The sequence below is a fragment of the Monodelphis domestica genome, chromosome 2, assembly GCF_027887165.1.
Source record: "Monodelphis domestica isolate mMonDom1 chromosome 2, mMonDom1.pri, whole genome shotgun sequence".
In the NCBI taxonomy this organism is placed as follows: domain Eukaryota; kingdom Metazoa; phylum Chordata; class Mammalia; order Didelphimorphia; family Didelphidae; genus Monodelphis; species Monodelphis domestica.
The window spans coordinates 169,154,074-169,176,210 of record NC_077228.1 but is presented as its reverse complement, the minus strand read 5'-3'; the positions used below and the strand labels follow the sequence as shown (position 1 = coordinate 169,176,210).

Below are 22,137 nucleotides of genomic sequence, written 5' to 3'. Positions count from 1 at the left end.
TGAACTTCTAGAAAACCAATACCAGATTCTTGCCTTGCCTCTTTTGAGTCTGCCACCACTCTTAAGCCTTTGTGGACTGATGCAGAGAAAGACTGAAGGCTGCTGAGATTGCACCTTTTGAATTGTTTCCCTATTCTTTATATTAAATATCCCAGCAACAGTGACCACCAGACAGCACCACTAATCTTGAAGTTACTGCTACCAAAGCCTTGGGGGAAACTGCAATCTTTGTAGTTAGTTCCAATTCCTTTATTTCTGAAAATAAATCTGCCACTTATAATATCGATCTGGATAACTGACATCCTTGACTAATTTACACACCTCACAAAGTAGGAAATTTCAACATTCCACCACAAAATTTTCTCTGAAACTAACTGAGGAACACCCCCCCCCCCAATCTTGTGATGTAGGTGAAAGAACAAAGGAAGGGCAAAGTTAGGGTTAGGTAATTTACAGAACCTAAGATAGCCTCAAGTTCAAAATCACTCCTGTCTCATCCTGTGACACATCTGTTGTTTTACTACTCCTAAGTCAGCCCTACAATTCTCGGAGGTCCTTCCCTGCCAAATGTCCTTGCTACCACTCCATTTCTTACTGTAGTTACCCTGAGTCTTGAAACACCAAATAATAGCAGATCTCCTTTTTGACAGTGCTTTCTGCTTTTCAAAACACTTTCATAAGCATTTTTACTTGATTAATTTGCTAAATGCAAACTACTTATGTCTGGCCTTCCCCACTTGCTATCTAGTGCATTAAGCTATTCCCCTTCTCTTTGACTGTTCTGAAATCCCACTCCTTCCAGGAAGCTCTCCTAAAATTTTTAGGGGATGATATCTTTGTCTACTGCAACCTATCCAAAGAAGAGCTTCCAGAAATGCTCTATATGCTCCTTTGCCCGTATACCTCATTTTTATAGCATTTTCCCCACAAGAAGTCCAGAATTAATCTTAAGGATCTTTTCTGTGTCCCTAATTATACTCTCTGTATATTCCTCTGTACTAGTCTTTCTAACTCAGATTATATCTAAGTATCACTACCACCAAGATAGCTGAGTTTTTTCCCATAATATTTTAGCTTAGTTCATGGTTTTGAATAAAGGTTTCTACCTTTTGATTCCATCTTCCTTTCTTGCAATGATATCTTTTGCTTCAATTAGGTATCTGCCCAATGTTTCAGGGGTCATTCTTTTCTTCCTACAATTTTCCAGTAGAGTTAAATCAGTACTAAGCTGAACCCTTGGACATTCTGACTAGTGATCTGGGATTATGGGGTGTTTTTCCCAATCTTTTCTATAGAGTTGGTCCCACACTGGAAAACAAGCCAAAATCACTCATAGCATCTTGGTAGCCTGCCTCCCTTCCCTCTGCCTTCCCTCCGTATGTTATGGAGAAGCACTTTGAAAAGAATAAGACACATATATACAAGGTGCTATTACTATCATCATCATCATTATTATTATTATCCTCTAGGCAAGGAGAATGGGACAATCACCAGGCCGGACTGACTGCACCAGGACAATGCGATCACCACTGACTGTGAAGCCAAAGCCATGCTGATCCTTCTGGATAATGACACACCGTTGGACGAGACCTGGGAAGAGGAAAAAGAGGAAGACAAAGACAAGATCAGGGGCTCTAATCACTATTAGCCAGGATTGAGAAGCAAGGGGTCAGGAGTTAGATGGTTAGTACAAACGAGCCAAGTTCAGCCCAAGAGAAAGTTCCAGGGGACTGTCCTCTTCCAGAAAGCTTTTTAAAAGTTAATTAGAGATGGTAACTCCCCCTAGGCCCACACTGCCCAAACATACTTTAATTATAGTAACCCTAGACAAATGACCCACAAAAGTACTTACCATTTCCCTATATGCAACATAAAAAGTTACTCTTATCTAGAGTAGCACTCAAACTGTGTGGCCTCTGCCTGTCTATACAAGATTAACCAAATTACAAAATGGGGAGTGTTAGGTTACTGGTGGAGGCACACTAGGCAGCCCTCTTGGGGCTGAGCATCAGAGCTTGATAACTCCTAGTCACGAAGTTCTTTTAGATTGTAAGATTTGATAAGAGTTTCATTGTACCAGTTAAATGATGCTCTCCATTTCCTTTCTAACCAAGTTGACTCAAGTCACTGAAGATGAGCTGAAATTTAGGGTCAACAGTCCCTTGGTCTCTTAATTCTGTGATCTCCCCTACCACCACTAACAGAATAAAGTTAGACCCAGCAAAGAAGAGATGGAAGATTTATACTCTTTATAGCTGGAAAGGGACTTTATTAATCATCTAGTGTGTTATTTTCAGATGAGGTTCCTGAGCTCTAAATAAGTGAAAATAGTTTTATTTTTCTTAAACACACAAACATCCCTAGTATCAAAAATCTAACAAAGAACCCAACTCATTGACACACATCTGTATAGATGTGAATATTGGTTATATAAGCTTCAGATATTTGTGGGTCTACATTTTAGGGTGAGGACTCATATATATAAATGCACAAAGGTAAATATTTATATAACTGAATGTGTTTGTATTTGTGCTCCAGGGTAGTTAGTTACCTGTGGTCTCACAGGAATCAGAAGGTTGGCCTTGGTGATCAGGGGTCTTTTGCTCAGGGGCCGAATCACTCAGGGAAGACAAGCTACTTAACCTGGAGAAAGAGAAGAGGAAAGGGAGGAGAAGGAAGAGGGAGATAGGGGAAAGGATAAGAGAGGAAAAGGGAAGGGGAGAGGAGGGAGGGAAGGAAGAGGAGAGGGGAGGGTGGGGAGGGAAGAGGAAGAAAAGAAAGGAGGAGGAAAGAGAACAGGAGAAAAAGAGAGATAAGCTGAGGAGACCCAACTTGACAGTGCCTATGGGGATGCCCACCCAGAGGAGGTAAGACAGACTGATCATCCAACCCAAAACCCTGCTCAATTCAGGGGGAATAAAGCAGCCACATCAATATCAGTGGCAGCTATACCAGGACAGTGGGACTTGCATGATGTTTCTAAAATACCAAAGAAGTTAAAAACAGTCACAGTACCTCCCAACATTTGGAAAAAGTAAAAGACAAAAAGGAGAAAGAGATGGATGCTCACACATTATGTTGAATCTTACCAGGCTGTAAGAAGGATGATTGGACAGAATGAAGCAGCAGAGGGAATGAGTGTGGGAGAAAGACAGTGAAAAAACAAATAGCTCATTAGTTTTATGGAATGGTTTGAAAAGTAGATCAAAAAGAGAAGATCATACAGAGGACAAGGGATGGCATCCACTGGAAGAGACAACTTTTTCCATTTTACCTTCTTTTTTTCCCCTGCAAACTCCACCTGTCTAAAAGGGGAAACTTCCAGAAAGCAAGCGAACAATTGTTGGTGGCCTGTGGGATAATTTTAAAACTGCATTTTTTTTTTGTCCTGAAAGGGGGAAAGAGGAATGACTCCAGCTTCTGTGAAATGTTTCATGGTAGGATGTACAAGCCCAACTGTTCCAGATTGTCTTAGGGCTCCCTGACTGAAGGACTTAGAACCCATAAAAATCCATGCACTCCTGAGCATAGTGATTGTGATCATAGTTAAAGGGGACCCAGGACTGACACAGATCCCTACTTTAGCTGACCCCTGAGCTATAAAAATAAGGAAGAAATGTGAATTACTGAGTCCCCTATTGCTCTTGCCCCTTAAAAGGCCATTTATTCACAAGCTTCCCAGTATCCCTCTTACCTTGACATTTGAGGCTGCTTTTTATTAGTTGTTCTAAGAGACAAAAGATCAAAGGATGCCAAGACACAAAATATTGTAGCACTCAGAAAGCATTGATATTGGACAAGGTGGGAAGAGGAGACAGACAGAGAGAGAGAGAGAGAGAGAGAGAGAGAGAGAGAGAGAGAGAGAGAGAGAGAGAGAGAGAGAGAACAAGATTTAACCAAGACCATAGAAATACAAAAACATAACAAAAACAAGAGATAAAGAAATGGGAGAGTTAAGTCTCTGCTCTGGCATAATAACTCCAGAAGAGCAAATAAGAGAATCAATTACACAGTGGCCAGTGGCTTAACACATATTTAAGGGGGAAATGTAGATGAACTTGAAAAATAAAAAACATTTCTATGAAAAAATAATAGACCAGGGAGTTTATATATGAAATCATAAAAACCATCTCTATTATGTACAGCTTAGTTTTTTAAAATAAGGATATATTTAATTTAACCTTAGTAGCAATATTATCTGTGCACCCTTTTGAACTTCTGTTCTCTCTTGTAAATTTTAATGTTTCATTGATTTAAATTTTTTCTTGTCACTTTAATACACTCCCTCTCAAAAACAACAACAAAAAACCCCTAAACAAACCTTCTATCTGCCCTTCCATGTAACAGATACATATAATCAAGTAAAATAAATTCCCACATTGATCCTGATTGGAAATGAATTTCTTATTCTACAACTCCAGTTCACCATCTCTTGGCCAAGAAGTGAAGAGTAGCATACCTCAGCAAACTGTACTGGAGTTGGGACTAACTGCTTAGTTGGGACTAGATGCTTCCAACTAACTGGGACTAACTCTCCTCATTGGTAAGAGAGTTCAAGCTTTTCAGTGTCATTTTCTTTTACAGTGTTGTAGCTACTGTAAAATTTGTTCTGGTTATATTAACTTCACTTTTCATCATACAAGTCTTGTTCAGGTTTCTCTGAATCTGTTCCTTTCATTATTTCTTATAATAGAATAATATTCAATTACATTCTCATATCATATTCAGCCATTCCTCAATTGGTGGACACAATGCTCTGTTTTCAGTTCCTTTCCCTGAGTGCTGCTATAAATATGTTTGTATATATAAGATCTTTCCCTCTGTCTTTGATCTCTTTGGGATAAATGCTTAGTTATGGTACCACTTGTACAACACTAACTGTATACACAGTTTAATGATTTTGGGGACATGTTTCTAAACTGCTTTCCAGAATGGTCTGGACTAATTGAGAGCAACACCGAACAGTCAGTCCACTGAAAAGTCTGTCCTTCCAGAAACTGCATTTTCCTTTTTTGTCATCTTTACCAATCTGATAAATATGCCATGGAATCTCAGTGTTGCTCTAATTACCATTTATTTTATAAGTGATTGGGGCATCTTTTCATACATATTGGCTTATGCTTTTTAAGATATTATGGAAGCAGTAGCAGTAGTAGTAGTAGTAGTAGTAGTAGTAGTAGTAGTAGTAGTAGTAGTAGTAGTAGTAGTAGTAGTAGTAGTAGTAGTAGTAGTAGTAGTAGTAGTAGTAGTAGTAGTAGTAGTAGTAGTAGTAGTAGTAGTAGTAGTAGTAGACACCTGGAAACTGGTATCCTGGGAATTTTCCTGTTCTATAATAGAGATGCCCCTGTAAAGTCCTAACCAAGTCAAATAAGAAAAATACTGCCCATTCCTCTCTCCATGAGCCTTCTGCAATAAGTGATTCTTGGCCAAATGGAAAAGTGCTACCAAGGGAACCATATGAGATAGCCATTTGAAAGAAACAAAAAGCTACCACCCAGCTGGGTTCTATTAATTAAAGAGTTCACGAGGCCAAGTTTCTTTTCTGGCCTAAGTCCTCTAAAAGTCAATAAAGAAAAGAGATACCTCTACCATTCTGAAAGCAAATCTAATTTTCCAGTAGTGTATCCTGAACCTACAAAGCCAATGTTCATTTTTTTAAAGTGCAGTTATACTTACTCTCTTCTATTCTTACAATCACTACATGAGGCAAGTAGGGCAGACATCATTATATTCTTTTTATAGGCCAAGAAAGTAAGACTTAGTATTTGGCAGTCAGAAGCAGAAAAATGTAATGAATCCTAGGCCAATCCATATCCAGTTGAACAACCCTATCTTGCCCACTTCAAAACAGAATAAAGAGCTTTTGGCTATCTCCATCAATGTAGGTCTGCAACTTTGTTGCAATTTCTCCTCTTAGAGAGTTGCTTGGAGCATTGAGAGATTAAGTAATATACACAGGGCCCACAGTTATTATGTGTCAGACAATAGTACTTGAAGAACCCAAATATTCCTGTCTCTAAAGCCTACCCTCCATCCACCATGTGGTGGTGGATGGTGATGATGATGACACTCTTGACGGCAATAGCTATACATACATTCTCGAATTTGATTCTCACTATCTTTGCAGTAAGACTAAGAAACTTGTCCATAGTCTTATAGATTGTAAATGTCAGAAAGGTCCCATAAGGCAACTAAGTGGCACAGTGGGTAGAGCACCAGGCCTAAGAGTCAGGAAGACCTGGGTTCAAATGTGACCTAGGATACTTCCTAGTTGTGTGACCCCCACCCCCACCCAGCTAGTCACTTAAACCCATTTGCCTAGTCCTTGTCCTTCTGTCTTAAAGTGGTTACCAAGACAAAAAGCATTAAAAAAAAATTGTAAGGTCCAATATATATGGGGTGTGTGTGTATAAAAAGTCATAACAGCACTTTTATGGTAGCAAAAAAATCAATTAATAAGTGCTTGTCAACTGGAAAATGAATAAACAAATTTTTGCACAAGAAAACAATGGAATATCACCATGACACTAAAAATAAATAACATATGAAGAATTCAGAGGTAGACAAACTAATTAGAAAGCTATTGTAATAGTTTAGGCTAGAGGTGAAGAGAGTCTGAAGTAGGATGGTGATTAAATGAGTAGAGAAGGAGGTGGATACAAGGAATATTATACTGAAAGAACTTATGGAATTTGGTAACTCACTGGATATATGGGTTATGTGACAGTGAAGAACCAAGAATGTGTTTTGTTTTGTTTTTTCATTTTGAATGAGAGTAACTGGAAGGATGGTAGTGCCCTTAATAGTTATAAGATACAATGAGTTTGGTATTCCAAAAGAAAATTGTTTGGAAGATCCTATAGAATTTTTGTTGTAGGATTATAGTTTGGAGGTCGAGAATAGAGCTAAGCGGCAGAAATAAGACAAAGGATTGATGAAATCACATTAACTGATATTGTCACCAAAAGAGTAAAGAAGAAATCCGAAAACAATTTTGGAGAATATTAAGTTAGATGGCTTGATACAGACGATGATCCATAAAGAGGAAGGATCAGAAAGGTGGACAAGATGAAGAGGAAGAAGTGTCATGAAAATCTAAAGAAGTGAAAGTGCTCAGGAGGAGAGGGTGGTCAACATTATCAAACACTGAAGAAGGGTCTAGAAGGATGATGATTGAGAAAAGGTTGTTAAATTTGGCACTGAAGGGATAAGTGGATAAGGTTGAAAGCCAGAGAGCAAAGGGTTAAAAAAAAGCAGCTAAGAAAAGAGAAGTGAAGGTAATGATTAAGGATGGTCTTTTGGGTGAGATGAGAGGATAAAGGGAGGAGAGATATATAGGCCATAGCTTGAGGGAATAACAGAATCTAAAGAGGGTTTTTCAAGGGTGAAGGGGACAATCATATGAACAAGATGGCAGACTAGACACTTTCTCCAATCCCCATTACCTCTCAAACCTCTCCAAAACAAATCATGTGGTAAAGAGATAAAGCAACTTCAGTTGTTTGTATGACTTAGGACACCCAGAACTCAAAAGGTAAAAAGCTAAAAAACTGATGTTCATTGACCCTGAGTTCACTCAGCACCCTTTCCCTGCAACCTGTGTTACTGACATGCCCTACTTAGTAGACCCATGGACATCACACAGGTTAGCACCAACACCCCACACCCTACACCTCATTCCCCCCTCCTTCTTTTTAGTACTGGGGAAATCTCAGCTCTCTGCGGCAGAACTTTGCTCAAGCCTCTAAAAGTCAGTTTGATGACAGTAAAAGTGAGCCAGGGGCTGCAACCTGGAAGCACCAGCACGACAAAGTTCTGAACTGCCAATGCTAGGGAAAATAGGTCCCAAACTGCCAGTCCTAGGTGAGAGAACTGAGCAGGTGGGGCAGGTCACTAAAATAGTACACCACAGAGGTGGGGGAACATGCAGCACACTCCAGTAAGCCTGAGGTAAAGAGCATAGCATTTACCTAGAGCCAGGTCTGACCACCAAAAATAATACTGACCTATACTGGTAAACTATGACATATTTAGTGGGTAGGAAGAGGCTGAGACATTTTAAAATACAGTAACTCCAACCCACCTGCCCCTCCCAAAACTACAATAAGAGGGGAGGGAGTCAGAAAGTGAATGATAGAGAAAATGGTCTTTTAAGTACCAAAGATTTTAGGAAAAAGAAAACTCAAAAGACCTTGAACATAAAAAGTCAATAGGAAAAATAGTAACACCAGAAAGGAAATGACTTTCAGATATCATTAATGAATTCAGGAATACAAGAATATTGGAAAATAAAGAAAACAAGATCTAGCTAGAAAATAAGAACCTATAGTGGAATGAGGGAGGGAAAGGAGAAAAAGACTGAAATGGGCCATGGAAAGGAAGAAGGCTTTATTTAGGAGGTAGGAGGGAGTTCCACAGATAAATAATCCAATGAGATTCCTTCTAAACTGGACTACTAATTATTACTAAATTTTATTCTGCACTCTATTTCTTTAAACTAAAAGCCTTGAAATGCACTCCTCTATCTTCATCTGTTGAAATTCCTCTTTTTCATTAAAGCCCATTCAAAATATTCTTTTCTTTTAAAATTATTTTATTTGATTTTCCAATCTGGCAATTAAGCTCTTCTACCTCCCATTTTTCTGAAGCACTTTGGTCAGTCTTTTACTCATATCCTTTATGTCATACTTATATTTGTATACATGTCACATACCCACTATTAGATTATAAACTTGTTGAGGGTAATCATAATATTGTTTGGTTGTTTTGGTTTTCTTTCTAATTGTAATTTGTCAGTGCCTAGCACCATAGTTTGTATCAAGAAAAATCTCACAATTAGAGCTTTCTGTAAACAGAAGGGACTGATTTGGGAAAAATTACTTCCTCCTTGTTGATGTTTCAAGTAGAGACCAGATGATTATTTATCAAGGGTTTTATTCAAGCCTGAGTTGGACAAAAATAGGGCCTGATATTTCTTCCACAACTTAAATTCAATTATATTATGATTGGCATTTATTGTTTACTGAACTGAAAATCCACACACGAAGATAGAGTTCATCTAAATTTCTTATGCCTTCCATTTTAGAAAAAGGGAAAAGAAAAGGTTGAGACACCATCACATGATGATAGATTTTTGTTAAGCATTTTTCCTAGGGTAGTGGAGTCTAGTGAAAAAAGTTTTGAAAATATCTGAATTTTCTTCTCTGCTCCAACACATTCAATGAATAACAGTCATCAGTCAACCTCAATGGGCCTCACTTCCCCATCTGTAAAACAAGGAGAATAAACCCAGCTATACCTACCTGAAAGTATCTCCAAATGAAGTATAGTGGTGGGAGGGAAGATATTTAGTTAATACATATTTGATTAATTGATTTCTCACCTCACACAGAGTACAGCTGATGAAATCATAGGAGTAACTAACAAAGACAACCGGATGTTAATGTGCTACCCTTTTCTAAAGTTTTACTAGCTTTGATGGAATTTGAAAGCCAGCTGACCATTGCCTGGTCAAATTGGTCACCTTCCTTAAAAAACAAGTTTGTCAGTTAAATGAGACAGTCAAGAAAGGCAATGGCTTCAAGAAATGTAATATAACTCTTGGCAGTCAAGGGTAAAGTTATCTGTGGAAGAACACAAATCTATAGAAATCATTCTTTGCTTTTACCCATGTCCCTCTCCTCCAATCAGAAAGTATCAGAGAAGAGAAAGGGGAAAGGATTTCTCTGCTCACTTATTCCTCAATGCAAAGAGCTAAGACCTTAAAGAGAAGCTATTTGCCCAGAAGACAGTATACTCAGCAGGGAGCAGGCTGAAAGAATTAATAATTCTACAATTCTACAATAATGCTAAAATGAGCATGTCCCCTGGCAGAAGAGAGAAGAACCATCTTTGGAAAACATCTAGAAGTTGAGAGTCAGGCTATAAAGGACAGATCCAATAAACCCAGTTGAGTAAAATTCTCAGAAAAGATGCTATACCTAGGAAGGGATGGAGTGAGTACATCATGAGAAAGGTTAGCCAGGTCCCACAGTGCCAGAGGTATGAGTTAACCAGGCCACAAGTATTCCCAACATATGTGTCTCACTTACCATTAATGTTGTGAAGAATTTGTGGGAGATTGTGCCTCAGGTATATGAGGGAAATATTCTGTAGCTCTTATTCTTAATTTGCTCTCCTAGTAAAAATGCCTTTGCTTGGAAATAATTCTATCCACTGGCTGAATAGTAAAGGTAAATGCACCAATGGGGGCTTCTGAGCTAGTGTTTTGGGATTTTAGAATCACTGAAGACCATTACCTTATATTATCTAGCCTCTGGAGTACCCAATTCATGAGTATAAGTTGGAGAGAATGAGTGCTACAGATATTAGATTTTAAAAAGCTCTATAGCTGTGTTATATACATGTATTACATGAAGTATTTCTTTAAAATATGTCAATTGAATACTCTAAAAATCTTGTCAGAACCCACTACTCAGGAACAAGGAACACTAGTAAATCTTGTAAAATGAAGGATTTCCTTTCAATAACAAATCCTTCCCTAATAACCATCCTGTGGGGTTTTTTTTTAGTAGGATTTGTATTTCAATTCAACAAATATTTAAATGTTTCCTCTAGGCAAGATAATAATATTTTTTATATATTGAGTTTCCTTAAGCAGGACCTCCTTATTAGTACAAGGAATTCTTATTTTATTTTTATTCATACACTTCTAAAGCCCTACTTTAATAACTTACTTTGACAAGATTTTTGTCTAGATTATCTAATGCTAGGTAAGTAGATCACAAAGCTCAGGCGGTCTTCCAAAACTGAAGAGGCTTTAAGTTAAGACACTAGAAGTGGATTTTATGTACTAGCCTAGATATAGTAATAAAGTTCATAAACAGAAAGCTGGCATCAGACAATGAGTTTTTTACAGTTAACAACAATTAATGAAAACCAGTTCCTGAGGCATAGTGTTTACAAACTCTATGATCTACGGGAGTATTCAAGCATGGATGGAATTATAATTTTACTTTTAAGTAATGAAGCATTATTATTACTATATCCAAAAGCCATGGTACAGATAATACAGAATAATAAATAATCTTCTACACTCTGTGTGTGTGTGTGTGTGTGTGTGTGGGTGTCTGTGTCTGTGTCTGTGTGTCTGTGTGTGTTTAACAGGAGATGTGGTAGGGGAGAGGTAAGATAGTTCTTTTAATTTACTTTGCTGAAACTGTTTAAATGAATTCCCATTTTCTTCATTTACACCAGCAAATACTGACAGCAGGTGTTCCAGATGTTGCATGGCAGAAAAAAAGCATGACTTAGATAATTATAAAATAATTCTAAGAAAACAAAAGATGTTGCAAAGAATCCATAATTGCCCCTTCTTTACTATCTTAGAAAACTCTAACATTTAGATTTAGGTAGAGGTTGCAATACTCTGGTCTTCCTTTCCCCAGTTTACTAAGAAAAAAACCCCAGAGATCTCCAAATCTTAGTATCCTGTCCCTTCCAAATTCTGAGCCAGTGCCTGTCGGATGTTATTGCTGAAGGAAAGGAAGAAAGAATAGAGCAGGTCCTTTTTACTGCTAGGAATGTTTTCCCCCAAAACCATGTTTCCTTCCTTCTTCAAAACTTGGTTTAAAGACTTTCAGTCAAGATGGTGGCTTAGAGAGAGCTAAAGTTCAGATCTCCGGAAACCCTTCCTAACCGATCTCAAACTGTATGCTCCTAGGACACCGAAATTCAAAACAAACAACAGGCTAAATCCCGGGAACCCTCCTCCTGGACCTGGATCAAAAGGTATGGCCCCCCAAAAGCCAGAACCTGAGATCACTTGGATCTAAGAGGTAGGCAGAGGGAAGGTCCCAGGACCCATCCCCCCAACCCAGAGTGCTGAGCTCACGGCATCAGCGGGAACCTAAGAGCCAGCAAAAGGACCTCAGGACAGGCTATTCTGAAGGCTGCATCCTGAAAACAACCTGAGCCAGTCGTGGGGGCACCCAGACAGCAGGGAAACAGAGAGACAGAGGGGAGCCTGTAGCCCCCTGGCTGGGTCTTTCTGTCCGAGTCTCAGGGAAGGTCCCTGCGTTAAGACACACTCAGTCCAACCCAGCTGAAGTTAATCCTATCAGGAGCCCTCAGAGCTCCGGGAAGCCTCAGCCCCTCCCCCCTCAGAGTGCAGGCCCTTCTGGCCCACAAAGGCTCTGAGATACCTCCCAGACAGTGCCAAGCCAGGCTCAGAGCGTGGAATTAAGGCAACGAAGAAGCATCGGGAGGCAACTGTGAGCAGTAACACCCGCGAACACACAATTCGCTTGGGGCTAAAGCCTCTGAACACCAGACAGAGATAAGAAAAGCTAGACCTCCCCACTCAGATAGAGATGGCAAACAGCACAGAAAAGCCCCAAAACTCCAAGAAAAACAATAAGAAGGGGGCTACTTTGGACACATTTTGTGGAGAAAAATACAATACAAAGGAGATAGAAGAGGAAACACAAGCAAATGCTCCAAAACCTTCCAAAGGAAACGGAAACTCTCCACAAACCCATGAAGAATTTGAATCGGAAATGATCAAAAAGATGGAAGCCTTCTGGGAGGAAAAGTGGGAAATAATGCAAAAGAAATTCACACATTTACAAAACCAGTTTGACCAAACTGAAAAGGAAAACCAGGCTTTAAAGGTCAGAATCAGCCAACTGGAAGACAACATGCATGTAAAAGAGCAAGAATTAATAAAGCAAAGCCAAAAGACCAAGAAATTAGAAGAGAACATAAAATATCTCACTGATAAGGTCATAGACTTGGAAAATAGAGGAAGAGACAATTTAAGAATAATTGGATTACCAGAAAAAAACAGCAAACTCAACATCGTAATACAAGATATAATCAAAGAAAATTGCCCAGAGATTCTAGAACAAGGGGGCAATACAAGCACCGAAAGAGTTCACAGAACACCCTCTACACTAAACACCCAAAAGACAACTCCCAGGAATGTAATTGCCAAATTCCAAAGCTTTCAAGCAAAAAAAAAAATCTTACAAGAAGCCAGAAAAAGACAATTTAGATATAAAGGAATGCCAATCAGGGTCACACAAGACCTTGCAAGTTCCACTCTGAATGACCATAAGGCATGGAACATGATTTTCAGAAAGGCAAGAGAGCTGGGCCTTCAACCAAGAATCAGCTACCCATCAAAATTGACTATATACTTCCAAGGGAAAGTATGGGCATTCAACAAAATAGAAGATTTCCAACTTTTTGCAAAGAAAAGACCAGAGCTCTGTGGAAAGTTTGATATCAAAAAACAAAGAGCAAGAAATACCTGAAAAGGTAAATATTAAGGAAAGGGGAAAGGAGAAAAATGTTATCTTTTTCTTTTATTCAAACTCTCTTCTAAAAGGACTATATTTATATCAATCTATGTATATTAATATGTGGGGAAAATGTAATGTGTAAATAGGGGGAAAAGAAAGACCAAATAGAATAATCTTTCTCACACAAAGATTCACATGGGAAGGGGAGGGGAAGAAAACTCCTATAAGAAGGAGAGAAAGAGAGTTTTTACTTAAACCTTACTCTCAGGGAAATAAACCCTGAGAGGGAAGAACATCCATATCCACTGGGATCTTGAATTCTATCTTACCCAACAAGGGTAGGGTGAAGGGAAAACCAAGGGGGAGGGGAGGGAGGGAAGGCAAAAAAGGGAGGGAGGAAGAAGGGGGATGGGGGAGGGAACAAAAAGGGAGGGGCTAGAAAGGGAAATATATCAAGGGAGGGGACAAGGGGGACTGATTTAAAATAAATCACTGGATTAAAAAGTTAGAACTGAAGAAGAAAGGTTAGAATTAGGGAAGGTTATCAAAATACCAGGGAGTCCACAAATGACAATCATAACTTTGAACGTGAATGGGATGAACTCACCCATAAAACGTAGACCAATAGCAGAATGGATTAGAATCCAAAACCCTACCATATGTTGTCTTCAAGAAACACACATGAGGCGGGTAGACACCCACAAGGTCAGAATTAAAGGATGGAGTAAGAACTTCTGGGCCTCAACTGACAGAAAGAAGGCAGGAGTTGCAATCATGATATCTGATAAAGCCAAAGCAAAAATAGACCTGATTAAAAGGGATAGGGAAGGTAATTATATTCTGTTAAAAGGGACTTTAGATAATGAGGAAATATCACTAATCAACATGTATGCACCAAATAATATAGCACCCAAATTTCTAATGGAGAAACTAGGAGAATTGATGGAAGAAATAGACAGTAAAACCATATTAGTGGGAGACTTGAACCAACCATTATCAAATTTAGATAAATCAAATAAAAAATAAATAAGAAAGAGGTAAAAGAAGTGAATGAAATCTTAGAAAAATTAGAATTAATAGACATATGGAGAAAAATAAACAGGGACAAAAAGGAATACACCTTCTTCTCAGCACCACATGGCATATTCAAAAAGATTGACCATACCCTAGGTCACAGAAACATGGCATACAAATGCAGAAAAGCAGAAATAATAAATGCAGCCTTTTCAGATCACAAGGCAATAAAAATAACGATCAGTAATGGTACATGGAAAACTAAATCAAAAACTAATTGGAAATTAAACAACATGATACTCCAAAATCGTTTAGAGAAGAAATCATAGAAACAATAATTTCACCGAGGAAAATGACAAAGGTGAGACATCCTTTCAAACCTTTTCAAATGCAGCCAAAGCAGTAATCAGAGGTAAATTCATATCCCTGAGTGCATATATTAACAAACTAGGGAGAGCAGAGATCAATCAATTAGAAATGCAAATAAAAAAACTCGAAAGCGATCAAATTAAAAACCCCCAGCAGAAAACCAAACTAGAAATCCTAAAAATTAAGGGAGAAATTAATAAAATCGAAAGTGATAGAACTATTAAACTAATAAATAAGACTAGAAGCTGGTACTTTGAAAAAACAAACAAAATAGACAAAGCACTGGTCAATCTAATTAAAAAAAGGAAAGAAGAAAAGCAAATTAACAGCATCAAAGATGAAAAGGGGGACATCACCTCCAATGACGAGGAAATTAAGGCAATCATTAAAAATTACTTTGCCCAATTATATGGCAATAAATACAACAATTTAAGTGATATGGATGAATATATACAAAAATACAAACTGCCTAGACTAACAGAAGAAGAAATAGAATTCTTAAATAATCCTATATCAGAAAATGAAATCCAACAGGCCATCAAAGAACTCCCTAAGAAAAAATCCCCAGGGCCCGACGGACTCACAAGTGAATTCTATCAAACATTCAGAGAACAGTTAATCCCAATACTATACAAACTATTTGACATAATAAGCAAAGAGGGAGTTCTACAAAACTCCTTTTATGACACAAACATGGTACTGATTCCAAAACCAGGCAGGTCAAAAAAAGAGAAAGAAAATTATAGACCAGTCTCTCTAATGAATATAGATGCAAAAATCTTAAACAGGATACTAGCAAAAAGACTCCAGCAAGTGATCAGAAGGGTCATCACCATGATCAAGTAGGATTTATACCAGGAATGCAGGTTTGGTTCAATATTAGAAAAACCAGCCACATAATTGACCACATCAACAAGCAAACCAACAAGAACCACATGATTATCTCAACAGACTCAGAAAAAGCCTTTGATAAAATACAACACCCATTCCTATTAAAAACACTAGAAAGCATAGGAATAGAAGGGTTGTTCCTAAAAATAATAAACAGTATATATCGAAAACCATCAGCTAATATCATCTGCAATGGGGATAAACTAGATGCATTCTCAATAAGATCAGGAGTGAAACAAGGATGCCCATTATCACCTCTACTATTTGACATTGTACTAGAAACACTAGCAGTAGCAATTAGAGAAGAAATAGGCAAGGAGGAGACCAAGTTATCGTTCTTTGCAGATGACATACATGATGGTCTACTTAAAGAATCCTAGAGATTCAACCAAAAAACTAATGGAAATAATCAACAACTTTAGCAAAGTTGCAGGATACAAAATAAACCCACATAAGTCATCAGCATTTCTATATATCTCCAACACAGCTCAGCAGCAAAAACTAGAAAGAGAAATCCCATTCAAAATCACCTTAGACAAAATAAAATACCTAGGAATCTATCTCCCGAGACAAACACAGGAACTATATGAGCATAACTACAAAACACTTTCCACACAACTAAACCTAGACTTGAGCAATTGGAAAAACATTAACTGCTCATGGATAGGACGAGCCAATATAATAAAAATGAACATCCTACCCAAACTTATCTATCTATTTAGTGCCATACCCATTGAACTCCCAAAATATTTCTTTATTGATTTAGAAAAAACCATAACAACGTTCATTTGGAATAACAAAGGATCAAGGATATTCAGAGAAATAATGGAAAAAAAAACACATATGATGGGGGCCTTGCAGTCCCAGACCTCAAACTATATTACAAAGCAGCAGTCATCAAAACAATTTGGTACTGGCTAAGAGACAGAAAGGAAGATCAGTGGAACAGATTGGGGGCAAGCAACCTCAGCAAGACAGTATACGATAAACCCAAAGATCCTAGCTTTTGGGACAAAAATCCACTATTCGATAAAAACTGCTGGGAAAATTGGAAGACAGTGTGGAAGAGATTAGGAATTGATCAACACCTCACACCCTACACCAAGATAAATTCAAAATGGGTGAATGACTTAAACATAAAGAAGGAAACCATAAGTAAATTGGGTAAACACAGAATAGTATACATGTCAGACCTTTGGGAGGGGAAAGACTTTAAAACCAAGCAAGACATAGAAAGAATCACAAAATGTAAAATAAATAATTGACTACATCAAATTAAAAAGCTTTTGTACAAACAAAACCAATGTAACTAAAACCAGAAGGGAAACAACAAATTGGGAAAAAAATCTTCATAGAAACCTCTGACAAAGGTTTAATTACTCAAATTTATAAAGAGCTAAATCAATTGTACAAAAAATCAAGCCATTCTCCAATTGATAAATGGGCAAGGGACATGGATAGGCAGTTTTCAGATAAAGAAATCAAAACTATTAATAAGCACATGAAGAAGTGTTCTAAATCTCTTATAATCAGAGAGATGCAAATCAAAACAACTCTGAGGTATCACCTCACACCTAGCAGATTGGCTAACATGACAGCAGAGGAAAGCAGTGAATGCTGGAGGGGATGTGGCAAAGTAGGAACATTAATTCATTGCTGGTGGAGTTGTGAACTGATCCAACCATTCTGGAGGGCAATTTGGAACTATGCCCAAAGGGCAATAAAAGAATGTCTACCCTTTGATCCAGCCATAGCACTGCTGGGTTTGTACCCCAAAGAGATAATGGGGAAAAAAGACTCGTACAAGAATATTCATAGCTGCGTTCTTTGTGGTGGCCAAAAATTGGAAAACGAGGTGATGCCCATCAATTGGGGAATGGCTGAACAAATTGTGGTATATGTTGGTGATGGAATACTATTGTGCTAAAAGGAATAATAAAGTGGAGGAATTCCATGGAGACTAGAATGACCTCCAGGAAGTGATGCAGAGTGAGAGGAGCAGAACCAGGAGAACATTGTACACAGAGACTAATACACTGTGGTATAATCGAACATAATGGACTTCTCCATTAGTGGCGGTATAATGTCCCTGAACAATCTGCATGGATCTAGGAGAAAAAACACTATCCATAAGCAGAGGACAAACTGTGGGAGTAGAAACACCGAGGAAAAGCAACTGCCTGACTACAGTGATTGAGGGGACATGTCAGAGGAGAGACTCTAAACGAACACTCTAATGCAAATACTAACAACATGGCAATGGGTTCGAATCAAGAACACATGTGATACCCAGTGGAATCATGCGTTGGCGGGGGGGGGGGGGAGGGGAGGAAAAGAAAATGATCTTTGTCTCTAATGAATAGTTCTTGGAAATGATCAAATAAAATATTATTTAAAGGGAAAGAAAAAAAAAACTTGGTTTAAAACTCCTTTCCTTTAGAGAGCCCTCCTAGATTAACTCAAATCTAATGACTCCTTTCCTTGTATTTCCCTAGCATTTACATATTCATCCTATAGAGCTTAATTACTTCACATATAAGACTCAATTTTCTCATCTAAAAAATGCAAGGGTTGAATTCTAAGGCTCCTTCTAGCTCTAGCATTTATCTTTGTTATTTTGTGTGTATATATTCATTCAATATTTTTTCAATTCAATTCATTCAATAATTATTTATTAGTTATCTATGTGCCAGGTACTGCTAGAAGTTGGGGACACAAAGACCAAAAAACAAACAGTTCCTGCCCTAAAGGAGATTATCTTTTATTGGAGGAGAGGAACACACATAGAAAAGTAAATGCGCAGTGTATACATATCCAACACCTGGGGGCACCTCCATTTTGAAGGGTATATCCTACAGTTTTTAGATAATCTGTAGATCTATATCCTCAAATCATAAGATTGAAAGGTTCTGAAGCTTTCCCCTTTTCCCCTTTATCTTTAATAACATTGTGTATTTCCCAAAGATCACATAGCATCACTGATATAGAACTAAAAGGAACTTTAGTGATCATCTATTTCAACCCTCTCATTTTACAGATGAGGAAACTGAGGCCCAGGGAAGTTAACTGATTTGCCTGAGGTCACCGGTAGGCGTTAAATTCAGATTTTAATCTAGGTTCCCTGGCTTCAGAGTCAGTTTTTTTTTTCTTCCTACTACACCATACCGTCAAGGCTGCTTTGATTTTTCAAAATGCTAAAACTCTCTGGTGCTCTAGACATCAAGGTCATGAACACATGTGACTAGTTAAGAGTCAGCCATAGAAAACTTTGATCTATTTCCTTAGGGTCCCACTTCTCTTGCTCTCCCACCAGTTTTAACATTAAAGAATCCAATTTAGAGCCCTAAGATAATGCTTTTCTCAACTCCACTGAATGATGGGGACAAATGATTAACTAGATCACTGTTAATAATAATAGCTGATATTTAATCAGCATCAAGGTTTGCAAAGCAGTTTAAAAACACTATCTCCCAATAATCCATGACAATTCCAGGGGACTTATGAAAAAGAATGATATCCACATCCAGAGAAAGATTTCTTCCACAGAAGAAAAACTGCTTGATCACATGGGTCAATGGGGACAGGATAGGGGATGTAGACTCTAAATGATCACTCTAATGCAAATATTAATAATATGGAAATGGGTCTTGATCAACAATACATGTAAAACCCAGTGGAAATGCTCATTGGTTATGGGAGGGGGAAGAGAAGACAAGAGGGAAAGAACATGAATCATGTAACCATGGGAAAATATTCTTAATTAATTAAATAGATTTAAAAAATAAAATAAATACACTATCTCATTTGAAATTCACGACCTCACATTAGGGACTAAACTTATTGCCTCCATCCTATTTAGATGTTGTAACTTGCACACTGTCATACAGTTAGTGTTAAAGTAAGAACCTGAACCCAGGCATTCTTGACTTCATGTCCAGGATTTTATTCCCATTACACTATGCTCCAGAGCCTTGGAATGTAAACAAAGAACCTCTCTAAAGCAATCCAAAATGACTAAGACAAATATGTGCCTTCAATGGGAAAGGGGAAGATAGAGCCCTGGAAGAGGGGAAATGGGAGGAGAAGGGTCAACAAACTAAAGAAATGTTAAGTGTAGCTGAGTTCAGATTCCTCTGATAAATGTGTACTAGAAAATAAAATAGTTACTGCTTTTTTTCTATATGGAAACATCTCTTGCTATGAAGTGGCCCTAGAAAAACTGGATGCCAAGGGGCCATAGGGGCAGTGGACCTGGAAAACAGTATGGTATAATGTAAAGAGCACTGGATGTGGAATCTGGGGCCTATATATGAATTTAGTAATGTAATTAATACCCGCCTCACTTCATGGATGTCACTTCCCTTCTTGCGCCCCACCCCCTCCCCAGTTCTCTCTTCTATAAAATAATTCAACTTGGAGAAGATAATCCCTAAGGGGTTCTTTTCAGCTGTAAGTCTATTGCCTTTACTGCTTTTCTTTAGCTTTGTCCATCTGACTTAAAAATATCCCTTTTAAAACATTTCATGGGTGTGTCCAGGAAGAGAATTCTTAACCAAAAAGTGATCTAAGCAATCAAAAAAGATAAAATAGATGATGAATTACATGAAATTGAAAGGCTTTTGTAAAAACAAAATTAAATGAAGCAGTCAACTGGGGGAAAAGAATCTTAGCTTTAAATATCTCTCATAAAAGAAGCACAGACAAAAGGACAGTTTTGAAAGTAATGTATGGAATTTATTATATATTAAAAAAAGAAAGTGGTATAATATGAAGATCCATAAGTTTCCTATACAATTTTTTGTGTCCTGATGCCTATATGGAAATATTTTGGTGTTTAAATTTAGAACAAAAAAAATTTAACTTAAAAAAATCTGGCAAGGATCTGACATAAAAGTTATATAAGAAACTAACTCACATATGACAAAAAACCATGTCCACAATGTTTAAGTGATCAAAGAATATGAACAAATAGTTTCTGAAAGAACTGTAAACTATGAACCTAATGAAAAATTGTTTCATCTCACAAGAGAAATGCAAATCAAAATAAGCCTTAAGTTTTATCTTACACATAGTAAAATAACTAACTTAACAAAAGAGAGTAATAAGTGAAAGTGAAAGACAGGTACACTAAAATGCAATGTAAAGATGGTGCAAGTTAGTCCAACTATTTTGGAAAGTAATGTGGCATTATTCTAAGAAAGTGACTAAAATGACCAAACCCTCTGACCCTAAACTCCCAGTGACAGACATTTATTCCAAGGAAGACAATGATTTTAAAAGGGGAAAAAGGAAGTTTCCCATATATCCGAACCTTTATAGCAGCACTTTCTGTAGTATTGGAAATAAAATAGATGTTGACTGATCAGTTAATAGCTTAAAAAGTGTGATCCATAAATATAATGGAATGTTACCATTGTACTATTAAGAAACAATGAAAAATGAATATAAAAAAGCACATGCTAATGCAAAGTAAGATGAGTAGAACTAAGAAAATACAATATACATGATAAATACAAGGACCTAAATTAAAAAAAAAACAATAAACTTATGGAAACAATGTTGTAAAAATTATGCCCACTTTTGGCCACAAAGTTACAAAAATATATGAGAGTGTACTTTGGGGCCAATATCAGGGGTCAATGGGAATGAAGCATTAACTATGTCAGATATGGTTAATGTGTTGTTTTGCTAAACTTTTTCTCCCTTCTTTGTAATTTTTTATTTTAAGAGATGTCTTTCTAGGAAGGGAAGAGATATATTAAGGAAAAAATACTGTAAAAGCAAAAAATACCTGCAAAAATTTAAAAACATTCTTCTTATAACACTGATATTTAAAAACAAGACTAAATACTTGCCATGCAAATCAACTATGAAGTGGTGGTATAACTCCAGTCAGAAAAGAAATAGGTTCAATTCCATCTCTGACCCTGTGCCAGTCATTTATTAACTTCTGAACTTCACTCAAGTTTCCTTATATATAAAATGAGAATAAGACACACTGCTTTGAGAATCAAATGAGTTATTGTATTTGAAGTTATGAATAGGGGCAGTTAAGTACATAAGTACTAGACCTGGAGTGAGGAGTTTGAATCCTGCCTTGGCTCTTATTAGTTTGTATGATCTTGGGCAAGTTACTTATTAACTTTGCTAATCCTCAGTTTCTTCATATGTAAAATGTGGGGATCAAATGAGATAACATGTTAAGTATTCTGTAAACCTTTGAGTGTTTTATAAATATTATCATCATTATTAAATTGTTTTATAAACCTGAAAGCACTATGGAAAAGTAAGTTAATATTAATAAACATTTTAACATCAGTCCCTAACTCTCACAACAATCTCAGCACAACATTCAAAAGTAGAAGGGACCTCACCACCTAGTCCAACTTCTTAATTGACAAAGAATTCCCTGCACAACACATCCAAAAGGTGGTCATCTGGCCTTAGCTTGAAGGCTTCAAGTATGGGGAAACCCATCACTTCCTCAGCCAGCCTCTTCTACTTTTGAGTAGTTCTAATTGCTGAGAAAATGTTATGTTAGGTCTAGTAACTTTAACTT

General features: G+C 37.4%; 1 protein-coding gene across 20 annotated transcripts in view; it reads right to left on the bottom strand.

Moving 5' to 3' along the window:
- ARHGEF11 (Rho guanine nucleotide exchange factor 11) overlaps positions 1-22,137 on the bottom strand; it is a 166,148-nt gene that overhangs the window by 71,000 nt on the left and 73,011 nt on the right. For 11 of the 20 annotated variants that reach the window (XM_056816225.1, XM_056816219.1, XM_056816222.1 and 8 more), the window contains 2 exons: positions 2,552-2,643; positions 1,492-1,590 (listed from right to left, as the gene is read on the bottom strand). The exons of 1 other annotated variant lie outside the window; for it this stretch is intronic. In XM_056816225.1, coding sequence (XP_056672203.1) covers positions 1,492-1,590; positions 2,552-2,643 — 191 coding nt within the window. Of the gene's footprint in view, positions 1-1,106; positions 1,341-1,491; positions 1,591-2,551; positions 2,644-3,694; positions 3,718-22,137 lie in introns of those variants that run through there. 8 more of the 20 variants (XM_016430449.2, XM_056816217.1, XM_056816226.1 and 5 more) reach the window with 2 other exon arrangements.